Genomic DNA, 25,550 nt, shown 5'->3' on the forward strand with positions numbered 1-25,550 from the left:
TCGTTCGAATTTGGATGCGCGCAAGTATAATTTAACACAATAGCATTGTGGTCGTAGCGGCCGGCAATTCACAGCGTGAAGCTACACATTTTTATATCCGTGTATAGTTATTTATTTGCTATTAATTGTTCATTTACACACGATATAAAAAGAAATTAGATAACATAGTCCAACGAACGAAGTACAAAGAGCGGTCCTACCGTAAACGGTGATTTTTTCATCTCAGACGTACACTGTTGTCCACAGGCCTGCCACTATGGATTTTTATTAAGACCATTTGATATACAGCATTTTTCGATGTCCATTCGGAGGACCAAGTAATATTGAAGAAATGTCATGATATTTCTTTTACTCGTATAGTTTAAAATCGAGTATAAGTATCAACGCAAACCGAACGTATGCCTTCTCAAATAACAAGCATATCGTAAACAAGTAAAACGGAACGTCTGCACGCAGGTAAATGGCGGCGTCTTAATCAATTGCATTCGTGTGTACCGCGCTCCTCGATCGTGTAAAGCGCTTTCGAACCAAACTAATGATCCCGATTCATCCGTACGAATCACGAGCAATTCACGGGTTCAATGGCTCAATTCATTGCCGTGTGTCGAAACCTTGCTACGTAACCCAAGCTTCTATTTTGATTTACGCTTGTTTTTCTAACACACTTTATAAAGTTTTTGTGATTATACCTAAGCTTATTTCACGACCCTGTACAAAAAGTATAAATGATTTCACGTATTTTATTATACATTGTGTAATTTAATCAAATAATTCACACTATTTTCAAGAAAACTGTTGTTAAAACAAATTTATTTATTTATTGATTTCGGAAAACTTACAACTAGTTTGAACATTAATAACAAAAAATAAAAGTTTTCACAAATCCCTAAAACAATACAAAGTTATCTGTATTATAATATGAATGGAACAAAACTGTATGTTTACTGGCGCCGACATTTCTTTGTTCTTTAAACATATGTAAAACTTTTTACCGACTTTCTTAAATCCATGTTCTCTTATTTTAGTTTATTCTAACTCTAAATTTCACAAAATTATTAAATAAAAAATAACACACATTTACAATTTTGTGATCTAAACATTCTCTTAAAATTCTGTAAAAGGTGACTTGCCTCTCTCTCCTAACCTTTATTTTATGAATATTGATTTTACTTAATTAGTAGTGTGCCTACATATAATACGTAGCAGTAATTTGAAAATGTTTATTAACCACTTGAAGGAAGTAACTATATTTCTCTTTAAGCCATAAAACCTTGTCGATATAGCTCATATAGGAAACGATGTTTGTACATACATTAAATCCTTAATAAGATTTAATTAAACATTTGATAAATGTAATAAGATACAAGACATAAATAGAGTTATTAAGATACACCGTATTACGTGGTTGTTATATTGACTATAGCGCACTAATGGTAGGATAGGAAAAGAGGAAGTATGGAGAGGATCTCAAACATCTTGTAGACGGCTTTGTCGATGGTGTTCTTATTCATCTCACCACTCAAATACTTTGATTAACACTTCCGCTCACGATTTACTAGGAAGGTTTTGGACTAAATCTTCAAAATAATTGCTTTCTGTAAAAATTGTTTACTTAATTAAACAGCAATTTGTATTTAAGTGTAAGTGTAAATTCATAAAAATTTACATAGATATAACATCAGATTTATTATAATGAACAAACAGTGTAATTGGGGTGATGTATAGATCATGTATCAAAAACTTATTAAGCTTTTACACCCTATTTCCAAACATCCTGTATATAGTGGTAATTCCAAACTATGTTACATTAATTTTTTTAATGAAATACGACTGGCCAATAACTTCTGACAGTACAAAGCCTGCGAGATCAAATAAAAAACAATAATTAATTTTATTAAGTAGTAATCCGAATTTTGAGAAAAACTTTATTTATAATCACTACGCGGTTTATTATTTCTCAAACCGTTGATTTTTGATATAGTGGATCATACATTATTTGACAGCAATACAGCATTACATTCACTCCTTAAAGCTTTTTACAGGGTGTGAAATTAAGTCATTACGTCAAATTCATTATAATGTACTTGTAATTAGATATTCCGAGCTAAAAGTAAAACAAAACTGGTACAAATATATAAATAGTTAACTACAGATTTCCAATGTGTATTTAAACCTATTACTGACAATAAATTTATTGAATTTGTAGTCAAAGTTTTTGTGACAAAGGTTTGAAATTTAAAATTTACAAAACTTACCAAAACCTTGCAAAATTTAAGAAAAACAGGTAAGTGTAAAATAAATTTTGACGATAAAACTCGTGATGAAAATCACACGTAAAACAGACAGGAAATGTATTATTTTACATGGGAATGACATACATAAATATTCTGAGGGCTGGCAAAACATGTTAGGCGCCCATTTTGGCAGGAAACACTGCGTGACAGCCTTGGTAAGGCAACGAGTTGTTTTCGCGATACAAGGCACGCACGTTTTGAATTATTTGTTTTTCATACGTCATGTTTGTAATGTGTCCGTCCGTAAACAAATACGGGGATAATTTGTTGAGTTGTCAGTTATGTATTGCTTCTTTGTGTTTAGCCATTATGCCGAAAGCACAAACAAAGTACTCTGATATTTTTTTTTCAAAATATTTTAAAAACATTTGTTAAATGTACGTGTTTTTATAGAACAATTCCTCTCGAAAGTATAATTTAAATCGTAAAAAAAAACAACTAGAGTAAAACTTCGATTTTGGTTGTGATAAAAAACTTTCTTCAAATAAAGAAACTTGAAACATGGTCGAGTGGTAAAAAAGCATTTCTTTATTAAAGCTTATAATAAAAGTCTTATCTTGATTCTAAAACTTTCTTCACTTGTTTAGAAAAAATACATAAGATATGTGTTTTTTAATATTTTCTTGCAACCACAGCTTTAAGAGCTCAATAGATTTAAATCCACGACTCGATTCCAGCGAGACGGGTCTAGAAGTCACACATCTAATGACAGCATGGAGGTCGTACGAGAAATGTTCCCAGAAAATCACCACAGAGCCCAGTGATTTTTTCATATAGGACATCTCAAGAGTAGAGTCTACGGTAAATCTCTGAAAACTCTTGAATTTAAGCAAAACATTCGAAAAAAATGGCGTCGATTCTAATAATTTTTCCAAACCTTCCAAAAATATTTAAAGAATATTCACCAAGAAATGAAAGACACCTTGATTGATGATATTTTCAAACAAGTTACGTTTCATCTTTGTATCATAAAAAATATATATTAGTCTAAGCAAAGCATGTATTTTCTTCTAGTTATTTTGAAAAGATAACTAAACTTTTTTGAAAAGGTAAACATAAAAATAGTTTGGATTTAATACACAATAAATAAGACATTAATTTGCCACGCTCTGTATGACATTGGCAGGAAGTAAGTTTACCGCCCATATTAAAAACGTTAATTGAACTTTATAGCTCTAAAACAAATATTACACAAACCTATCATTATATGTAAGCAATTTGGCTGTTACAATATAATTAGCAACCGTCAAAGTACAGTTATATGGACGTACGGAATGATTTATGAACATTGAATATTTAACGATATCTATATTTATTTATTTAATAGATATTTCGTGAGTAAATTAAAATATAATTGCTTAATTATTTTAAACAACAATACCCACTGACCACCGAGTAGCAAAGTTATTTTAATCAGTAATCAGGCGAATTCAATTTCGATCTATATGAAAAAAAATCTATTATAATTTAAAGAAATTGTATGTAAACTTAGTTACATGAGATGATTTAAACAGAGCTTTAAAAGACGACAGAATAAATATATGTTATGGTATATCTATATATAATAATAATGAGTATCTATTAATATATTTATAAAAATTGTGTTTTTTTATCTTAGACATTATTTTCCTTTTCAATTTGATTTTCCATTTCTTTGTCCTTTATGGTATTACCTTCTTTCACCTACCTTCATTAATTTATATCTGCACTGCCCAAACGGTTAACTGGTATAGAATGTCTTCGGAGTTAAGTTAATTATACATAAATTGTATAAGATGTGTTAAATAAATAAAATAAACAAACAGACACTTTTAGGGCGTATAATGTTTAATATCATAAGTTTCCTTTCTATTGCAAATAAAATATTGTACATGATGTAATAGTGATATCTTTTCGTCGTTTCTTTTGTGTCCAATATAAACTAGATAAAATCTGTCATCAGAAAAAGAAGAAATCAAAAACCCTTATACGCATCAATTGAAAACCAAAGATTATGTTTCCCACGTTTCTATTTACTTTTTCCTACGGAATCTCGTTTTGTTCGAATTTTGTATAGTTTCTTCCAAATTACACTAGCAAAATCTTAAAGTTAAGAAATTTAAAACTCTGGTTTCTATATCACATCCCCTTTTTTAAATCAAGCTACTCCTTGTTAAAGGGCAGCTAGAGTTAAACACTTAAACATGAGTCCACAAAACCTTGTCCGGCCTTGAAAAACAAATACCAAAAGTCAATGAACTTACAACAAATAAAATAAATCAACCTTAACTCGTTGAAAACGAGCCACAAGCCTCTCATTATAAAAAGGCAAAAATACAATGTACATCAATACAATGGACGCTAAAAAACGCATCTCTTTTATATAAATTAACATTTAAGGATTGGCATACAATTTTGCCGATCCTAAAATTCAAAGCTTACTCCAGTTTCACTTCAGTAATTTCATATTTCTCTTTAAAGTAACCAAAAAACGATATAATCTATAGAAGAATGAAAGATTTTGCGAAGCATGAGAGGAAAACAGAGAAAGAATTTAAAAGGAAAGAAAGGAGAAAGAGCAATAAAAATTTTAAATGAAAAATTATTTACACCTGCGTTGTAACGTCCCTGCCGCTAACAAAGCAGGGGAACGAGTATAAAAGCAAAAAAAAATATTTAAACTTACAATATGAATCAACTGAAAATGTAAGAATATAAATATTACTTAATTGTTTTTTATTAAATAGGGGTAATATAGCTACTTGCTTGGTTTTCTCCGAAACTCTCTTCTTATGAAACAGCCAAAAAGCACGAATTCACTAAATATTCACAATTTATTTCGCCAGTGAACAAAATACAGATATTTTAAGTTATTTCGATGATCGCATTAGAATATACGTTAACATACAAAAAGTTACATTATAGTTAAACTAGTACGTAAACCAGATATCCCGCTATGCACTTTTCTAGCAGCGCTGACACGGAACGGTCTGCGCACGCGCTCTGCCGTGACCGCGAACAGTCCGGTTAGTAAGGGCTTACCTCTGTTCGGGCATCTGCGAAAATCTGGGAGCTAAAATAGCGTAGTTAACAAAAATAACGTTACTAATTTAAAAGTTATACTGAACTCTAAGTTATATTACGCATTTAATCCCACCACGAGGAACTGGATCGACGACGTAGTCAAGGTCGTGGGAAGTCGTTGGATTCGGGCATCACAAGACAGGTAATCATCGCAATCTTCGAGCGGAGGTCTTTGCCTTACAGGGAGCGTCAATCGGCTGATATGGTGATGAAAATTAAATCCTTGTAATAGCACATTACCTGCGAACACATTCGTTAATAAATAAGATCAAATCGTAAATAAGATCAAATAAAAGTCTAGACATATTGAATAAAAACAACAAAATAATTTATATCTGATAACCTTAAAATAACCGTTATGTTATTTCGTTAAAAATAGCGTTATGAAGTTAGCAGTGGACATCACTAGCTTATGTACTCGATGCGGTCGCGCCTTTTTCGGAAGTGGTCGAGCCATCCCATCGGCTGTGTCCCCATCGCGAGATTTTTCGCAGAATCCATACTTCGCCGCATCGCAATCGCAGTCAGCGAACGGGAAAAAATTCCTTACATAAATTCCCTTTATCATTTTGGATAATTTCAACACTCACGAAAAACCAAAAAATAAATATACACTAGCTACAATAACTCACTAAAACCAAAATTTTATGTGCCTACAAAAATTTATATATATATATATATATATATATGTATGTATATATGTATATATATATTTATGTGTATGTATATATAAGAGCGCTATCGCTGACTGGGCAACATAAATTCTGACCAGAAATCGGTAAATATTAATCGAGATATCTTGTAACACTGATCGAAACAAATGCCAATTACGTAAAGATGTTTTCCTTTGCATTTGAGTGCAGTGGTACTAGACTACATCTGCTTGTAAAGGGTAACTTCAGCGAATTTCCACTATTAAATGACAATTTTGTCCTTAAAACTTATTGTTTATATCCGTCAAAGGTGCAAAAGCAACTAACATCGTAACAATTCAATATCAACTTCCTCTCCTATATATACGTACGTTACAATTTAACCTTGTTAACAAAACGACACACCGAATCGCATGAGAAACTCAAATATGCTAAACCCTTGACTAAACACCGAGCGCCGTCCATTGTTTAAGCATTCGCGTGTAATTTTCTAACATTTTTTTTAGTTGACATCGGTCGATTTATGTGTTTTTAGAATTGCTGACTGCCAGTGATACTCTTTTATGAAACTAACAAATGACAAATAGTAATGATATATAAGTATATATTCGAATTAACTGCCTTCTTATTTTTAAATGCGATAATTATATTCTCCATACGATGTTCTATCACATTTAAAAAACAGAATTATGGTAATTAGAATATATTTTATTTACATATATATATATTGAATAACAACTTCTCGTATTTATTAAAGTTCTTTTCCAAAAATTTACTTCGAAATTATCTCACGGTAAATTTAAATCAAAATAAATATCTCAATTCTATTCAATGCCATCCCTTAACACAACAACCAGCCTATTTATGAAAGTTATACGCGTCTGACGTCTGATATATAATTTAAAAAGTAAAACCTCTTTTGTGCGAACGCGAGCAGTAAGTATCCACGTCACACCTGCCGGCAACGAGAAAATGTGCGAGCGGTGAGACAAATTGACAAAGTAACAATGTTTAGCGACGGGCTTTGTAAATATTTATCGCATGGCATTTACTAATAAGCGCTAAGTGGATAGTGCAGAGATGCGAAGCTTGTTTGAAAGTATCAGCTAGGTGACATAAACGCCCTTAAGTCTAACATATTAGAAATGATACGCCTTTATGGAATACAAAAGTTCACTCTTAAATATTATGTTAGAAATTAAACCTAACACGAAATCATACATATAAAATATTTATTATAAAATTCTTAGAAAGATTAGGTTGTAGTGAATATCAAAATAATTATATGAACTCAAACATCATGTCAAAAGATAATTCAAAACCATTACAAAAAAGATTAATATTTTTATGCAAATTCTTTTGGTGATAAATCTCTTTTGATTCAGTTAGGTACAGAAACTTTTGTTTTCGTCATAAAAAATAGTACGCAACTACTCTATTGCTGAAGTTTGAAAGTAGCTAGTTAGAATTCAATGATGGGCTGAAAGTATGTATTTCTACAACATCATCATATTATCCGAAGGGATTTGCAATGAATGTCTCATAAGGTAACGCATAAGTTTGCCGGTTTCCGCGAAATAATTACATTCTACGTAAAGCAACAAGGGCCTAATATTATCCATAATGGTGAGAATAATACAGATAAAGACAAGATAATTTACTGTGATATAGAAATATAAGATGTAATATATAAAAGAATATATATAAGTCAAAATTTTAATGGTATTGGTTTTATTTAATCTAATATTCTTCATTGTATACGATAGGACACATTAAAATTAATTAATCATATATTTAAATATGCATTAAACCTTAAAATAAAGGAAGTAATAATTATGTATAATATAAAATAATAAAAATACCAAAAAATATCAATTACAAACAGAATTTGTAAAATGTTAAAAAAGCGTGATTTGTGGCCAAGCGTGAGAGGCGATATACGAATAAATTGTAAATAAAAGTCGAAAGGGAGTAAGAAATTATGAACGATGTAAAAAGAGAGAGCGGAAGAGATTGAGATGGATAAGAGAAGGAGAATACAGAATAAGGAAAAAATTGATAAACTTATTTAGAAACACGAGTCGCTGTCACCTACCTCTTGCATTATTTTTCAAAGGCAGTTCTTGATGCCCGTAAAGACTGAGAGACTCCCCGCAAAACTCAAAACAATTATCTATTGTATATAATTATTTATCAGGAGCACACTCAAGACTTTATGGATAAAACAATAATAATAGTAATGAATCAAGCGCGGATAAAGCCTTTGACGTATGAAAACTTCTTAAACTGACATTTAGTTATCAGTTATGAATGTTACATACAAAAGCGTTACCAATTCAGCTCAAAGTTCCCATTGGTTGACTTAATATTGTTAAACACTCCGACTGAAGTTTAAATTGAATCGCTACGAGGCTCCAACCACACTACAAACTATATCGGGAAACACAAAGCAAAATAGGCTGACTATTCTCAAAGCGTTTTAGGAACACATTTTGGGTACCTCTGCACGAACGTGTGTCGGTCAAACCAGACCAACTTACTAACACAGTTCAACCACATAAAGTTTGTTATTTAGTTTCCCGTTTCTACAAAATAAACGAACGGTATGCAAATGGTTATTAAAATATTTAAGGCCACAGTTTAATATCTACTTAGGTAAAGATTCTTTATTATTAAAATATTTTTGAAATAAAAACGGATTAAACTTTCACGATAAATATTACTTATTTAGTAATAATAGATTACCTGCTAGTACAGCTTGCATTGCCACCCGTATCTATTTCAAATAGAATCCCAATAAAATGAATTTTATTAAAAATAATAAGTTATACTTAAATGTTTAAAATTGTACATACGATCTTACTAAGGTTGTCAGAAGATCCTGGACACTTCTTAGTCCTAGGACCTCTGTTTCCGCAGGCTCAATTTCGATGAAGCTGCATAAAGCCTACACCGGCTAGCAGCACAACTTCTAACATATCAAATACATGGTTCTATTACTATGGCTGAATGGAAATCGGTATTGAAAAGTTTAATATACAGCAATAGAATACAGTTCTATAAACAAATAAACAATATGAATATGGAATAATACAAAATTATATTGAATGAAGTTAAACAGAATATACTGTGATTTAGTAAAAACCTGCATATGTGTGTTCTCACTCCTTTTGTTTTGCATGTATTTATTATGAAATAGCATAATTTTTATTATTTTTATTACTCTTGAATTTTATAGAGCCTAAAAAGTGTTGTTAACGTTAAAATTTCTTCCTCTTGTAATAAATATTACCAAACAAAGAAAGTATAAACGTAAAAAGGTGTAACCATCATAAAACACAAGTCGGGGTCGAAGAAATAAACTATAAATAAATTGTAAGAGCCACTTTCATCGTCCGCGGCCGGACACTAAGGAAATGGTCTACGGCATCACCTATTGTTATAACTCAAGACTGAAGTGACGCAACTTGTTCAACTACTAGTGTACTAGAGCCGTGTTACTATATCGACAGCGTTGTACTTATATAGGTATTTATATTTAAGTAAATGATAACATAATCTACTTAGCCGGTGTTAACGAACCCATTGGCCTAAAAAAACGTCTATCACTAACAAATACCATAACTAAACGACAGATAATTGTTTTGAAGGATAATGATTAAATCTAAATGTCTCTACAAAAAACAACCTATTTTTGTTTATATTACACATTGATTTTTTATTTATATCAAACAGGCACGCTAACATTAATACATAGTACAAGTTACATCAGTTTCATGTAATACAGTACAAAATTAAATATGTTTGTAATTATAAAAATGTATGACATTGTTATCGATTTTATAAAACAAAACAAATTCCGAACGATAAAATATTAGGGGGACCGGATAGTAATGTCGTTTCTGCCGACATATGTTATAGAAAAACCTATTGATTTTTACCGCTCCGGCATCGAAAATTTGTATACTAGATGGCAAAAGGTTGATGATAACGAAGGTGAGTATATTGTTGAATAAACATAGCAACTTGTTAAAAATGTAGTCGTGTGAATTTAACTTAAGAAAGCGATATTAATTCCCGGTCGCCCTAATAATATCAACATCATAATTGTTAATAATTAAAAATCACATATTTTATCACTTCATACTTGCAAAAAAATATTAAGTTTTCGTTAATAATTCTTAACAACAAAATATTAATCTAATCTTTCATATCGCAAGGTCATAGATAATTCGACAAAATCGATAGCCGATATTGGTCAGCACTAGACGGCATGGTGCCGGTAATTTAATCCGGTCAAAAAGGGACAACACTTATAGCCTCACCCTTACATACATTAAACCACTCACTTGCCTCGGTCGGGTTGTATCGGCCATGATTTTCGCCTTGCCGACCGCCCCCCGTTGTCATAAATTTTCTTCTTAACAAAAGTACCCACTCTAATTAAGTTGGGATACTTGTGAATATTACAAGTGCCAGAAATGAATGTCTTTCGTCGTTGTATATGTGAATGCTATACTTTGCGTTTTTACTTGACATAAATATTAATACGTCACAACATTCAAGGATTTGGTGACAGATGTGTCGGATTGCTTCGATTCCACTTACACCTATTAAATCGATACAGTCACGCGCCAACAACGTACGTGCCAGTCGGAATTTCTATCCCAATATGCGAACACCTTTTCATTGCATTTTAGAGAGTACAGTACGCACGACTAGACTTTTGCCCCGGAGCTTTAGTTTTACTTTTATTATTTTGTATGGGATTGATTTCTCAAGCCATAATTTTACCCCTTTTTTCATATTTAACAACTGTTTCCCTTTGATATTGTTATAAGACTAAAATTTTTTAACCAAAATAACTTTCTTTAAACCCTTAAATGAATATTTATTAAATAAAAAATGTTTATCAAATAAACATGATGAAGGTTTAAGCGTAAGAAATAAATTTCAAAAAGTGTGTTATATCTGGCTTTCAACGAGCATTTAGTATTACTATTAAAGAATTATATGTTGTATGTATATATTAATATTACTTTTAAAGAAAGTAGAAGTGAATAGATTTCATCAATTTAATTTAAATAAAATGAAAGAGTAGAATTAATTTAGAACAGAAGCGAATTAATTTTTTTTATAACGTATGTAAATAAATTATTACAAATAGAAGAGAACAGATTAATCCATTTAAAATATTTCTTTTTTCTAGAACAGAATGTAGTTTCGAATACTGCCTATATTACTAGTCTAGCAATCTTTTCAAATGCTTAAGACATTAGGAGGTTAATATTGTAGAACTATAATTGCACGGTCTTGATGTAGCGAAAGTACATCAAAGCAACCCTAACTTCCACGACATAACGTAAGGAAGTACGACACTTGAGGGTTTCATTTAAACTCGCGCTTGTTTTTAGCGGCGTAAAAGGTGAATGACCTAACACCAAACGCTTTTCAAACTTTTCTCGCAATATTTCCGCTTACAGAATCCAATCGATTAGAACATTTTCAAACGGGGGAGTGATATAAGAATTGAAGGGTTCTCTAGTATATTGCAATCGAGATACATTAAGTTAAAAAAATAATATAAACTTGTTTAATAATGTATCCGCTAAGAGTCGATCTATCAAGGTGCCACTTCGTTTTAATGCACTTCTTCAATAATCTCGCCGATAAATTTTATTGCTGTACATACCTTATCGCGGTTATTGGAAGCGATAACTTTATGCACAAGGGATAAATTTTCCAGCGGAAATATTCGAAGCAAAATAATATACAACTTCTATGCCTAAAAACACGTTAAGAACGTTAATGATTTGTTTCCAGAAACGGGTTTTTTCTTTGATAATTGAATAAAATTATTAAAAAAAACTAAGATAGAAAGATTTTTATTGTTGACTTGGCTTAAAATTATACAAAAAATATATTTTAAGAGTATTGGCAATGGAACCTTTACTCAGCTATATACTACATACAATCTAGAGCTTGTTTCAACTGATTTTCAGTAATGGACCCAGATATTTATGTTTCTGTATTTGTACATCCGATCCTTAGTGTAACTTATTTATAACCTCAATTAAAGGAATATTTGGGATACGTATGATTCATAAAAATAATTAAAAAAAGATAATATACAGGATGCAATTTTAGTCATATAAGCAACGTTGAACAATTGGCAAAATTCGTATTCAATAGATAACTGGATGGTAAATTTAAAAGTTTAAACGTTACGTAAGTTAATCGTGTTTAAAAGTTAAGAGTGTACATTTATCTTCTAAAGTTGTTACAAGACGAAAAATATAATTTTCAGCGATACAACCTGAACATAAAATTATTAACGGATAATATTTTATGAAAAGATATATTAGTCTCTCCATAACGTGTGATAACATTTTATTGGTAGCTACAATGTTTAACTCAACTACCATTACACATTCATTAGCATGTTATCAATATGTAAATTTTAAAAGACGGGCGCGGAAAATAGTTTTATAAATAATCATGTAAATATTTACATATCATTAAAGTTTAATTAATATTTTAACGGCTAAACAATTTGAACCAATATTGGAAAATGAGTTTTGAGAGTTGATACATTTGTACTGTACTTCCCTCGATTCTATCAGTATTTCTATATCAGACACGTGAACTTACTGTATTTATAATAAAGTATATTTTATAGAGATGTGCTTAATAAAAAAGGTTCTTTAATAAAATAAAATACGTATTTTTTATCGATACTTCAGACTTACAGAGATACTTCGTTCACTTATAATACATAATTATTGGTGCAGATGTATTGTTAGTAAAGTTAGATAAATAACGTAAAACAAAATAAAATAACTTGCTTTATTATTTCAATGCAGCCAAATAACGATATGCTATACTACTAAATGATAGGAGCATTGTTCAGAATAGTATGGTAAATATAGATAGTAAAAATTAAAACTTGTAAGGTATTAACATAGCTAAAATACGTCTAATCTAAATGATTATTAAAAATATTTTGCATTTAAATAACGTTTGTAATGATACAAATAAATATCGCAGTACCAAGATAAATATAACAAAGGAGAAATGTTGACTCTTTTACATAAACGAACAATTTAAATTCAACTATCAACGACATAACTCAGCCGGCTGAACAAAAGTTCTTTCACCGCTGGTAATACACACTTTATATAAATGTAATATCACATTTTGGACGTTTAAAATGTTAATTAATTAATTATTTCGCAAAACTTTACTGTGTTTTGTAAAATAAAATTTTAAAGAAAATTTATTTTAACCTTTCTCCATACTCTATGAAAATTAATGCTGTTATAATCACTTTTAAGGCCTCGATCTACAATTTAATAAATTTTATATGTTTATTAATTACATATTTTACAATTACAGCTATCTAAAAATAATAAGTGTCTAGCTTTCACGTAGGAATACTCCATGTCACTAGTTACAACATCCACAACATTTTTCGAGTCATATCGCTCTTGCGCGTTCAAATTCAAAACTCCTTTTAATTCTCTCCGATGTCACTTCTAATTGTAAATAGATCGATTATTTATTATATATATATGACATACCACCTCGATCACACCTGGCTGTCATCTTCCTTACCATCAGCTTAGCACGTATAAATATTATAATATTATTTAATTCTTGAAATGTGAAGGTTTGGCAATCGAAGGATTATTAAAAAAACATCGACAATATTATAATGTTCACGGAGAGGTGCTCAGTCAGTCCACCCTTCGACGCATTAGACCTTCCCTCGTGATATGTGAGCTTCGGATAGGTAAAAGATGGTAAAAGGTTTTCAACATCTGCTCCCCTTTTCAATATTAAAAGATCGACGAAGTTCACTGGAGTTTATAAAAAATGTGTGTTAGTGAGCAGGGATATTTTATGAACTTGACGTTTAAAGAGAGACGTTTCTGACGTATTATGTTCCGTAATACATGTACAACACAGAAATCATAGGAGCTATAATTTGTACTACCAAATAAATTATTGTTGAGTCGCCTAAAACATTTGGAATTTTAACAAAATGTCTAAGTGTTTATTGTTTTATTATAATGGAATTCAACTAAACAACAGTACGTTAATCAATATATTAGATTTTTATGATTATTTAATAAAAGGTGTTTGCGTACTATGGAGAATGGAGGCGTCTGACAATGATGATATTTGCTAGGTCGTATAAGCGACATTCGTAATGTAACTTTCTAGACACATATAAAACATTTGGCTACGTACTTAAAATACCATATAACATATATATATCAAAGTTATTTACTTATGTAAAGAAACAAAAAGAGCTATGATTACATACTATATAAATAAAAATACTTGTATTTTTTCGGATTTTATAACCTTACGAAAAATTGTTTATACTTCTATGAATTTATGATGCTTCGAACGTAAGCTAAAATAATTAAAATAAATATTAATAATATATTAAACTAACTATAAATTATCTACAATATATATAATTTAGAGTTTTAATTTAATTTTTTACTAGAAAAATACATAAAAGAAAAATGTTGGAAATGGAAAAAAAAGCTGAGACGTATTGCTTTAGCTTTTTGTATTCATCTTAAATTTGGTTTAAATGATGTGTATTATTTTTTAAAGTGATTGTTTTTTTTTTTTTTTTTGAAAAAGACGTTTAAGGGAAAAGCTAATGATCTAAAAGATTGGCGGTTAGGTCCACCGTAAAACTCACTTCAGATCTGTCGACCAACTTCCACCAATCCAATTACTGACGCGGAACTCTGGAAATTCTAAACCGATTATTCAGAATTGAAAACATTAAGTACTTTAGATATTTTGGCCACCGCTACGGTCAAAAGCAAACCGTATCCTCTTCAAGTAAAGTATAATTTGCTCTAACCATAAAAATGATTATGGAGTCAAAGATAGAATTCGAATGGGAATTATTTACGAGAAGCTCTTACTTTGCGGATCTCGTAAAGAAGGTACTGATTAGAAAAGTTTGATAAGTTTGCGTTTTTCGAAACGAATAAGCCTTAAATTGCGGTTTTATTTCTAATGTTTATATCTTTTACTTACAATTAGTAATTGATACAGAATTGTAACAAAATATATCACACTTATCTTTTCACGATTATTAAAACAAAACGTAGATAAACAAAAGCTGAAAAGCTATATTGTTATGGTAGCCGAACTTTTCGATTTATGAGAGTTTTAATTAATGTAAAAGACGGTACATAATAAATAGGCCGAAAATTTAATCCGTTAACTAAATTGCTTTAGTGTCACACACAACTGTGATGATAATGTTATATATATTACGTATTAAAAAAATACGTAAACATTCTAAGAATCATCTAAAGTATATGATGTAATGAACAAACATCGGTGCAATACAAGACTTTATTCCTTTTGCTAAAAGAAACTGCGGTTTGGATGCAATTTATGACGCAAAACGAGCCCGTTGGTAGCGACTATGTCGATCGTGAGTCACGACTCAAACCTGGTAACTTTCAAGGATATTTACAAATAAAAAAACGCAACACACATCCTGTTCAAAAGGAAACCTAAAGAAGCCCAAGAAAAATTTGTTCGCACTCTCATTCAAATGTTAACCACAATCAATAAAACTAAAACGTAAGTATTTAATTTTACTTTTAGCTAATTTTTATCAATACAGAAATCACGCTGCCGAGAACTACTAACGAAACTAATAATAAAACCCTGCTTCTGCGATTGAATTTAAGCCCTCTCAATAAAATTACTATTTATTCATGTTAGACGATAAAAGGCAACTGCTGAGCATATCCTCCTGTGGTCACCAAGATGGGCGGGCTTGTGCCGCCCGCTTTCAAGGACTTCTCGCGGCCTTGACTATGTCGTCGGTCAAACCAGTGAGGAGCCTTCTCACACCGCGACTACCAGCTCAAGGTCACCACTCCAGAACCTTTGCACTTTAAACCCACCGCTACTTCCGACGATCAACTCTTCGAGCTACGTTGGTGACCTTGGTATTTCTACAGATATCCTCAATTTCAAAATACCAATCAAAATATAAATACTATCTACTCGGTATAGATATGTATATAAAAAAAACTTTAAAAATTAAAAAAAAAGTAATTGAGCCTCTTTGAAAAAAATATCTTTCGAATGAAAATATACTTTTGTTTCTCGTGTTTCTTTGTAACATTGTGTTCAATTGTCAACGTTGTGGAAATAGTATTTCGTAAATATATTTTTCTTTCAGCAAAATTTAATTTCTCGTTCGTTTGAGAATTACTCTGCCAGTCATTTCGGAACGTAATAAAATGAAAGATTTATTTCACCATTGTCGTTTTAAATTACAATTTAAAAAAACCTAAATTAGTTTGCAATTACTATTTAATACTAACATGATAATATATCTTATAGCTAAATTTATAGTTTTTCTAGTAAAATGTGTTGGCGTTGAAGCTAGTGAGATTAATGCAATGATGCTATTGGTGTATTCATCTAAGAAAAACTGTCCATGCATCTGTCTTTTAAGGTAGAAAACAATAGCAACATAACAATAGACGGGGCGATCGAAAGGAAAACAAAACATATGTCTGGACCATTTTGACCACAACAAGTTGGAATCATTCAATGGTTTTTAAATAGATAAGGGATAACTGCCAAAACATATAACAGGAATTGGTGCAATTCGTGAATTATCTATATTAATTTTATTCATCAATTCCATTATGTCCAGTCATGTCCAATTCACGTTACTAAAGATGTACATACACAGTGCTTGGTTATAGGTGCAGGAACTTAAATATATAACTCATTTAAAGATAATTAATTTACAGTACATCATATGCAAAAATTACTGATCTCAGAAACTATAAACTACGAAATGATAATACAGTTGTAACAAACGTTTTAAAAATTAGAATTTTAATATTAATTAGCATTTACTATCTGTCCAAGTACTTTGTACTTCTAGAAGTTATTAGCCTGTTGTATTCCAATGAAAAAAGAAATGTAACACATTTCACAGTGATGGTGATTGAAAATAGATATGTAACGTTTTAGAACGCTTCATAATGCTGGCCACTACAGCTATAATTCTTCGTTAAAAAAAATTCTTGCGCGTTCGAATTCAAATTCGAACGATAATTCGAATTCGGATGCCGCCAGTTATGCTACCGTTGTCTTTGCGTAATTTTGAGAAGCAAATACGTACATGTGGTAGTTTCCAACCACTCGCTCAACGCGTATATGTTGAAAAGCTTTAAGGTTTTTTGCTGACTAATGAGCAATGAACCCTACAAAACTTTTACAGCCATAACCAATCACTGTGTAAATCTGTTAACATTTATTAGTTTTTAGCTAAAAAATTAGTTTACATAATTAATAGTAATAATAATACTAAATCAAGAATGTTCCACACGTTGCACTATGTCTTACCTACTTTATCACGGTTATCCTACTATCTCTACATGGCTTATATGGTATAAGGCTCCGTTCCCAACCTAAGTCGATATCGAATATTAATTCCAGTGTCCCGCTTCTCATAACAACGCCGGCTCAACGGTCCCCGGTCGTGATCTTGGACCTCGCTGCACCATTGTCTGGGTGTGGCTTGTGTGAACCGAAGGTAATGAGACGGATACAAATAGACTACCCGTTGACAACTGATATAATTCGCGCTTAAAACTTATATCTCTGTTAAACGGTTTTTAGTTGTAGATATAGAAGCTTGCAAGTGGTAAATGTTTAGCTCATTTACTATCATTTAATGTACGGTACACTTTAGTCGAAAATAAAATGTTTTAGAAATAATAATGTAGTAAAAAAAAAGTTTTTAACCTTTCCCTGAAACTTTTTACTAGCATTTGTATCCCAAAAGAAAAAAAAACACATATTTTAGTAGTGTTAAAGCTTTAAAGCTTTTTACTGACATACGATTCACTCAATTAAAACTTTTAGGCGTGTAACCAATCTCCCTGCAAAACGCGCTTTGTTCTTTCGATAAATGCTGTTTAAATTACATAAACTAACATGTAATACTTATAAAACTGGTTGAAAAACAGTATTAAAAACTCGAATATCTCTGATACAAATTAAATAAACCAGCAAGATTTAAATGTAAGTACCGACATTTAAATGTCAAATATTATTAAGCGATATCACACCTTGGATTTAATATGCTCCGCCATTAGTACATACTAACATTTGAAACTATAAGTTAGTCAAATCAACATACGCATTACTTGTTCAATAATCTACAATTCAAATTCGCACTCAAACGGAAATCTAAAACAATTATTTATACCAAGATAACAACTAAATTGCAAATTAATGTAACGAGTTTTGCCAGTTTTTAAAAGTAACGTAACACCTTCGAGTTTCAAAATTTGTATAAACTGAATGAATTCTATTCAATTAAAATTATATCCTCGTATTAAACATGTTCACAACGCAAATAAGTATAGAACGATACACACTTATTGTGAAAAAATTACAAAGGAGATAATTAACCAATAAATTAAAATAACCAATACACTTACACAAGCCTTAAAAATAGTGACAGTAGTCCGGCCTACTCACTGATTCGCAATTTGTGCATTAATTATATAAGATTGTCACTGGTCACAAACAAGTTTCCAGAGGATAAGCAGTATACAAGCGAGGCGATTATGGCATCCCTCATACATACATGTTTGGATGATGCCTGTAACCACAATATACTTACTACATTCCAAATATGAAAATAGTATATCTAGATAATAGTTTTCTTTATTAATTATTACTGTCACTGCACCTCTTTCACCTGTACCTGGCTAGCTACTTGGTAGCCACATTTGTGAATCAATTGTTGAACAGTCAGCATCGAGTACAATGGCGCTGTGGTTTGAAAGATGTCAATTTTTTTTTATTGTTGTGTTTTTTAGATGTGCTATCTTGTCATAAAGTAATAAAAAAGATATATCACAGGATATTGCACTTCAAACGCCAGGATAGCAGTGCATTGTAAAGGACATTTATCGTCAAGTAAACACAATTATTTCATCTTTATCTTTTAAAAGAAAATATTTTCGGCAAACCTCTTAAAAAGCATTTGTAGTAGAATACTTCATAAAGGTTTACCAAACATGTAGGTGGAATATTCTAGAACATACATTGATACATATGCCGCAACACTCTCATTATAAATGAGACTAGCGAATAAAGCGTTAGACAGAGCCTAAGTGTTGGAACACAACGCCTACGTGGATGTGAACGGTACCAGAATATTAATGCTTGTTTAGAAGTGATAATGCATGCTTGAACACGTCATTATGCATAACGTCAGGGATTTTACGCTATATTCGAATCATAATACACATGGAAAACAATATTTTATTAAGTTTTAAAATTAATTTTCACTTTTAATCGAATTTAAACATACACGTGTTTAACTTCGGTAGTACAGGAAGATAGTTTGTATTCTTATGGCCCTCGCTATTAAAGGCCTTTCGCTCTCCCCTATCGTATTTATGGAACAGGGCACCACAATTTTATTCATAATATCGCTAGTTAATATTCATAATTGAATTTACGTTTTATCACAATTAAACAATTTTTGATTATTTACATAACTTTCCGTTTTATTTATTTTCTCTTTATTTATTTTTCACATTAGTGTTTTACTTTTCCTCCTATTCCTTTAATTTCTTACTCGACCTGTACTATTTTCACCTTTATTACTATTAACTACGTCCTCGATTATTGCTCTGCAACATTTGAAGAACGCGAGGGCTGTCTTCGTCACTGTCTATCAGTGAGGCGACGCTGTCCTCTGTTACCTTCTTTCCTGTAAGGAGTACGGAATCGCCTCGGAGTCCTCCGAGTTTGTAAGCTTTAAACCCGGTACCCCAGGCTCACGGTGAACATATATCTCATTTATTGTACACCTTATCCAAAAATTAATAATTTAAGAAATAATGAATAATGAAACGATAATACAGTACGAATAACATAATGTAATAAAATTACTACATAATAAAATTATATTTATTTACTATCTGTTCCGACAGATTATGTCAGAAGTTATTGGCGTGAAATATTCCAAGACAAAAAATAAATAATTGTATCATTTGAAATCACTTTAAACAAGTTTATTGGAAATAGGTGTTATACCTTCAAAACCTTTTGTTAACAAATGAACTAAACATTCATTTAAAGCTTTACCGTAAAATGTTTTTAGTACTGAAAAAAACTGTATTTGTCAAAGTCAACTTTCGCCGCTTTCAATTTAAACCCGATAAAGTTAGTGTAATTTTTTTTTTGCGGTAAAAAACTAAATTAATCAATTGTAATCAAAAACAAATGACTTCGAAATAATGATGATATTTGTACAGTCTTAACTTGCGTGAATTTAATCACACATACTTAATGAATTAAAAAATTGAACAAAGCGACATTATCTATTTTTATAACATAATACGAAATTTAAATAGAAACTCTTACAGTCATGTGACATAGATACGTTTACGGTAAAATATTACGTCATTGAAAACATTTACAGCAATGTAGATCTCATTCATGAACTGGTATTTGACAGTATTTGACGGGAATTTGTTAATTAAAACCGTAGCGAATACCGTACGGTCGGACAAATCGACGCGTTGTATAGCACACAGTAGCGAGATGGGTTTCGACAACCTCGTGACTCACGACCCGTATTTAATCAGTCCGGAAAGTCACACTGAATGCCCATTCCGCGCGTACAACAAGGCCTATGTGGATAACAGATACTTTCAAAATTCATTTCCGTTTTACTATTATTCACAACAACACGCATACAAATATTTAAATAATGTTTACCTATAACTTTAATAAAATCAATACAAATCCATCACCCACAGGACCTAATTACACCCAACTAATTTTAACAAGATTTTAAAATAACGCGTACCATTAAAAATAAATAGCCATTTTTTAAACCATTTTTTTGTTTGTCAAGAGTTATATAACCAACTTTAAACCGAAATACAGCCGCACCAACAGACAAACAGAGGCAGTTAATAATGAATAAATTCTTCAAACCCACAGTTGGGCTAGCCATGTCCGATGTATTTACTAATGATAGCATTTTTGGTCCCAATCGTAAAAGACATGCGCGCCTTGATAAGCAATGAATAATTATTTTTAATTTCAGTTTGTATTTTTATATGTACTATGTGTTTTTATATGATTGTATTTTGGCAGTACACTGATTTGAAGTTTTTTTTTTATAAATACTTTTATAATATTAATTTCGTTATTACCTGTTTTTTTCAACATATACGATTTCCTCAAATTTGCATTACGTCACATGTATTATTAAACGATTTAATTTTGCACGCTTTTTTAAGAACGTATCTACTGTGTAAAATAAGGCGGAGTGTAATTTAAATGAATTTACAACTCATGAACAGTTTAAAATATAAGCTATGGAAAAAACCAGAATAATTCAAGGTCGCCTAGGTTGACGTTTGTCAGTTACAACCGTTGTTAATAGTACCGGTAGACTGTCTTTTAGGTGAAGGTCAAAAAGACGAGCACAGGGCGTGTGGGGCCGATGACGTCACTTCCTGTGTCGACGAACGGATTATGGAATAGCTAAGGTATTCGTGGTAAGTGATTGTGCACACTGAGCCATCATTTGCATCACATAGACGCTAGATTTTCATTATCGAGTCTTGGAATTTACTCTAGCTCCATTTCCGTTACAGTAATATGTAATTTTAAATAAAACGTTATGAACTTCCAATCTCCCGGTAATTAATATTTTTATTAATAAATTTAAAAAACTATAATTAATTAATAATTATGATTAGAAATTACGAAAACAAGTAATACAAAATTTAAAAAATAATTAAAAAAGTGATACAGTTTTTAATTTTTTATAATTGCAATGTGGCTTCGGGTTTTAATATAACTTTATATGCGTATACAGAATGTCCTAGAATATACATGAAGAGAAAATAAAGCCTTAAATGTCGTCGAAAGAATACTCCGCTGAATTAAAATAAAGATTTGTTTAAAATTGTTAACTTCGACAAGAAATCAAACCCATAAAATATAAACACAAAATATTTATAATAAATTATTTTTAATTTGCTTTACAATAGGCTAAACATTAAAAAATAACATCCCCTGTGTTGTTACACTACTTTTTAACGTCTACAAGTACTAGTAAAAACTTTAATTAAAAAATGAACTTCAACCTAAACATATCTTTTTAATATTTAAGAAAAGTCGTACATTAAAATGTATTTCTTATCATACGCAAGTCGCCAATGTTAATAGTAAGTTGGCTGTTTGTTGATTTCCTTATAATTTTATAATGAATACTTAACGTGATACGCCATTTTGTTTGTAGCTTAATTGTGTTCCTGAATTATCTGTTAAATTAAATAGAAAATACTTTTACTAATCACTATGAAAACCATTCATTTTGTGTACCATGTCTCTGTATATTTTGCAGGATGTTTTATAAGTTGTACCTATCAATGAAGGCAATTAACTATACTGCTCTCTGATCTATTTATGAAATTCGAAATATATGTTTACTATGGGGATAGGAGTGCTAAATCAGCGCGATTTTTTTAAAAAAAGTCAAGATATATGGTATTATAGAATGTATAGTCAAAAGCTCTTGCACGGCGCTGAGGAAGATAAAATCTGTTGGCCTCCAACGGACTGCAGTTTGCATACAATTTCGGCGTGTTTTGTCTTCGACACACATAAATCCCGCTTGTAGTTGCCAACAATACATTGAATGTAAATCTTTGCCCTTTTTAGTTTCATAATATTTAATTTAAGTAAATAAAAATCTAGATTAAATATGTAAATTTAAAAATAAAAGTCAAAGCTTCCCATTTCCTACAATAAATAGTTTTATTTTTTTAAATTATTTATCTAAATACTGGCCACTATCAAGACAGATCTGCCATACATATATAGACCATAGCTTTATATTATTAATATTATGTTAAATATATAAGACAATTTCTCTTAACTATGTAGGTATTTGCTTCAAATAAACAATAATGTGTTGTTATGAAAACAGATTTATTTTAAAAAACTTTAAACACGGTAGGTAGTTAATAATAATTACATATTTCATGTTTTACACCATTTACCAACCTGAAAATAGAGAAACGACATTTAAAGTTTATTATTTAAATTCTTGATTCCTGTTAAAAGTTTATTCAGCAATATTTTAAATTATCACTTTGTCATCTCAAATAACAACTGCTTTACCGTCCGGCGACCACAATGGACGCCATTATTAACAGCGCCATCTATGAAGTGTCAAGATTAAACAACCACTGCTTTACCGACATTAAATAAGCGCGGCACAATAGAAAATAGAATTATTAATGAAACTAGTTTCTTCACATATACATCTTATTGTACATAAATTAATATTATAGGAAAATAAAAATATTTTTAATCTTTTTTTTAATCTGCTCTTCAGCCTATTATCTTCAGATAGATCACGATGACCGGTTTTGCACTGCCTGAATCCAACGACTTCTCGCAACCTTAACTATGACATCGGTCCACCTAGTAGGGGGCCCATGTCTCGAGAACCTTACTGCCTCGAAGGTCATCGGATGCACGGGCGATGTGCCCCACTGCCCACTTCAGACGAGCAAGTTTTCAAGCTTTATCGTTCACCCAGGTTCTCTTTCGGATCTCCTCATTTATAATTAATTTTTTAACTAAATATTTTTTTTATTACTGACTGTAGATAGTGAAGCTTATCTATATATTTAGTTATATTTAATTAAATGTTAGGCCGACATTTTTTATTTATTTTTATCATTTATACTTTAGATTTTTAATTATGTTAACAATGAGCGAATAAATAAGTCTCATTTAAAACGAGGTCTTCCGTTATAGCAATAACAAGAAAGATAATTTTGAATTATAATTACGGATTGATAACGGTTATCGCTTCCGACCGCGAAAGTAAACAAGACTACTGTGCTAGGAAAAACGCATGTTATGTATAGGTTGTTGTTAGGTATAGGTCAAAGTTTAAAACAACTTTGAAAGATTATCGTTCCTTCTTAAACTCTTGAATGTAATATATTTTTTGATTATGTGTAATCAAATGAGTTGCTGTAAAGTTTGTTTTTTAATTAAATTATGAAAAGAGATAAAGTAGTCACGTCACTTAACCTTGTTTATTGGTTTAAAGCTAAATGAGATATTTTAAACTAAATGTAAGGTTTTGTTTCAAATATTTTTTTCTAACAAATAAGCGGTGAAACTAAAACCGATAAATAGTAAAAACAATGCAGCATCTTCATCATCATCTCATCCATTGCTGGATTTTGGGCCTCCCCCAAAAGTTTCAAGGAGTCGGAAGCAGCTTGCATTCACCATCTTCCGGACGTCTTAAGGACGTCTGTCCACACTGCCGGTGTCTCGGTTTCAAAACCTAAAGGCCTCAGCATCTTACTCCAATAAAATTCTATGTTAAATACTAAATGATTATTGAATAAGTAGCAATAATTACTACTCTTGGAATTTATAAATGGCAGCCCTACACTTAAGTTTATGAATGCTTTACTTTGTACAAATCAATAGGATATCCATGTAAGGAAAAGACAACTATTAACTGTGCAAAAGAACAAATGACGTTTATTAACAAAGATTTGTAAGCGTCATATAATTTTTCCTAAGATAACTGTTGATACAATGAGGTGAAATAATGAATAAAACTGTTCAGAATACGAAAAAATTGGATAGTGTATTGAGTCAAGATCTTTTACAACTGTTTGCAGTGCAAACATAAAACTACTGTAGCCAACCTAACACCACAAGTGCAGTTGTGCCAACTTAACATAATAAAAGTTACGTTCTCAAATACCGACAATAACAATAATTCACTAAAACAAATCTATATAAACAAGTTAAGCGCTTAACGTATTGCTTGGTACAAAACTCACACCACAACACGACTGCACAAATTCGGCTAATACTTTTCCATACATACATTAAGTCGCGAAGAAAGTTCTTATGGAAAAAATAGAAAACTTTGTGAAAAACAGGAAAACTATCCTTTTCTTTTCCTAACAATGGTTTGTTGTTTGTGAGTAAATTAAAACACTTATCCCAAGCAGTCAAACATTTGACAGTTACGAAGATCTTTGGTTAATTGCGTTATTATTAAAACCTTGGAGTGTACGAAGTAGAAAAAAGTTTTTGTAGATTATAGCCGTTTATTACAAAGACACCGAGCATTGGTAGTCCAGCGGTAAAAGACTGAGACTCGCGATCGTAGGTTGCAGCTTCTCGATTTCCGAGATACAATCTTATATAATTCACACTTTGTGCATTTTTATATAGAATTGCCACTGCTCAAAAACAAACTATCAGAGTATGTGCAGGAGAGTCCTTTACATACCACAATAATACACTACGCGACTGCCAAGGGTGGCGATTATGGTATATCCCCCATCTTTGGCAAAGGCTTATGCTTTGCAGTGAGCGTCTATGAGCCTAACGAGGATAAAGACATTGAAATAAGATATCGCTCGGA

General features: G+C 31.1%; 1 protein-coding gene across 2 annotated transcripts in view; it reads right to left on the reverse strand.

The window, feature by feature from the left end:
* Positions 1–25,550, reverse strand: part of ckn (CRK like proto-oncogene, adaptor protein) — a 356,007-nt gene that overhangs the window by 319,975 nt on the left and 10,482 nt on the right. Inside the window, exon 1 of one of the 2 annotated variants that reach the window (XM_068775454.1) lies at positions 5,036–5,062. The exons of the other annotated variant lie outside the window; for it this stretch is intronic. Coding sequence (XP_068631555.1) covers position 5,036 — 1 coding nt within the window. The 5' untranslated portion in view covers positions 5,037–5,062. Of the gene's footprint in view, positions 1–5,035; positions 5,063–25,550 lie in introns of those variants that run through there. 2 annotated transcript variants of the gene reach the window in all.

This window comes from Battus philenor, unplaced genomic scaffold (genome assembly GCF_028537555.1).
Source record: "Battus philenor isolate CCGP_79_NKW_IND1 unplaced genomic scaffold, ilBatPhil1.0.hap1 SCAF_9, whole genome shotgun sequence".
NCBI lineage: Eukaryota > Metazoa > Arthropoda > Insecta > Lepidoptera > Papilionidae > Battus > Battus philenor.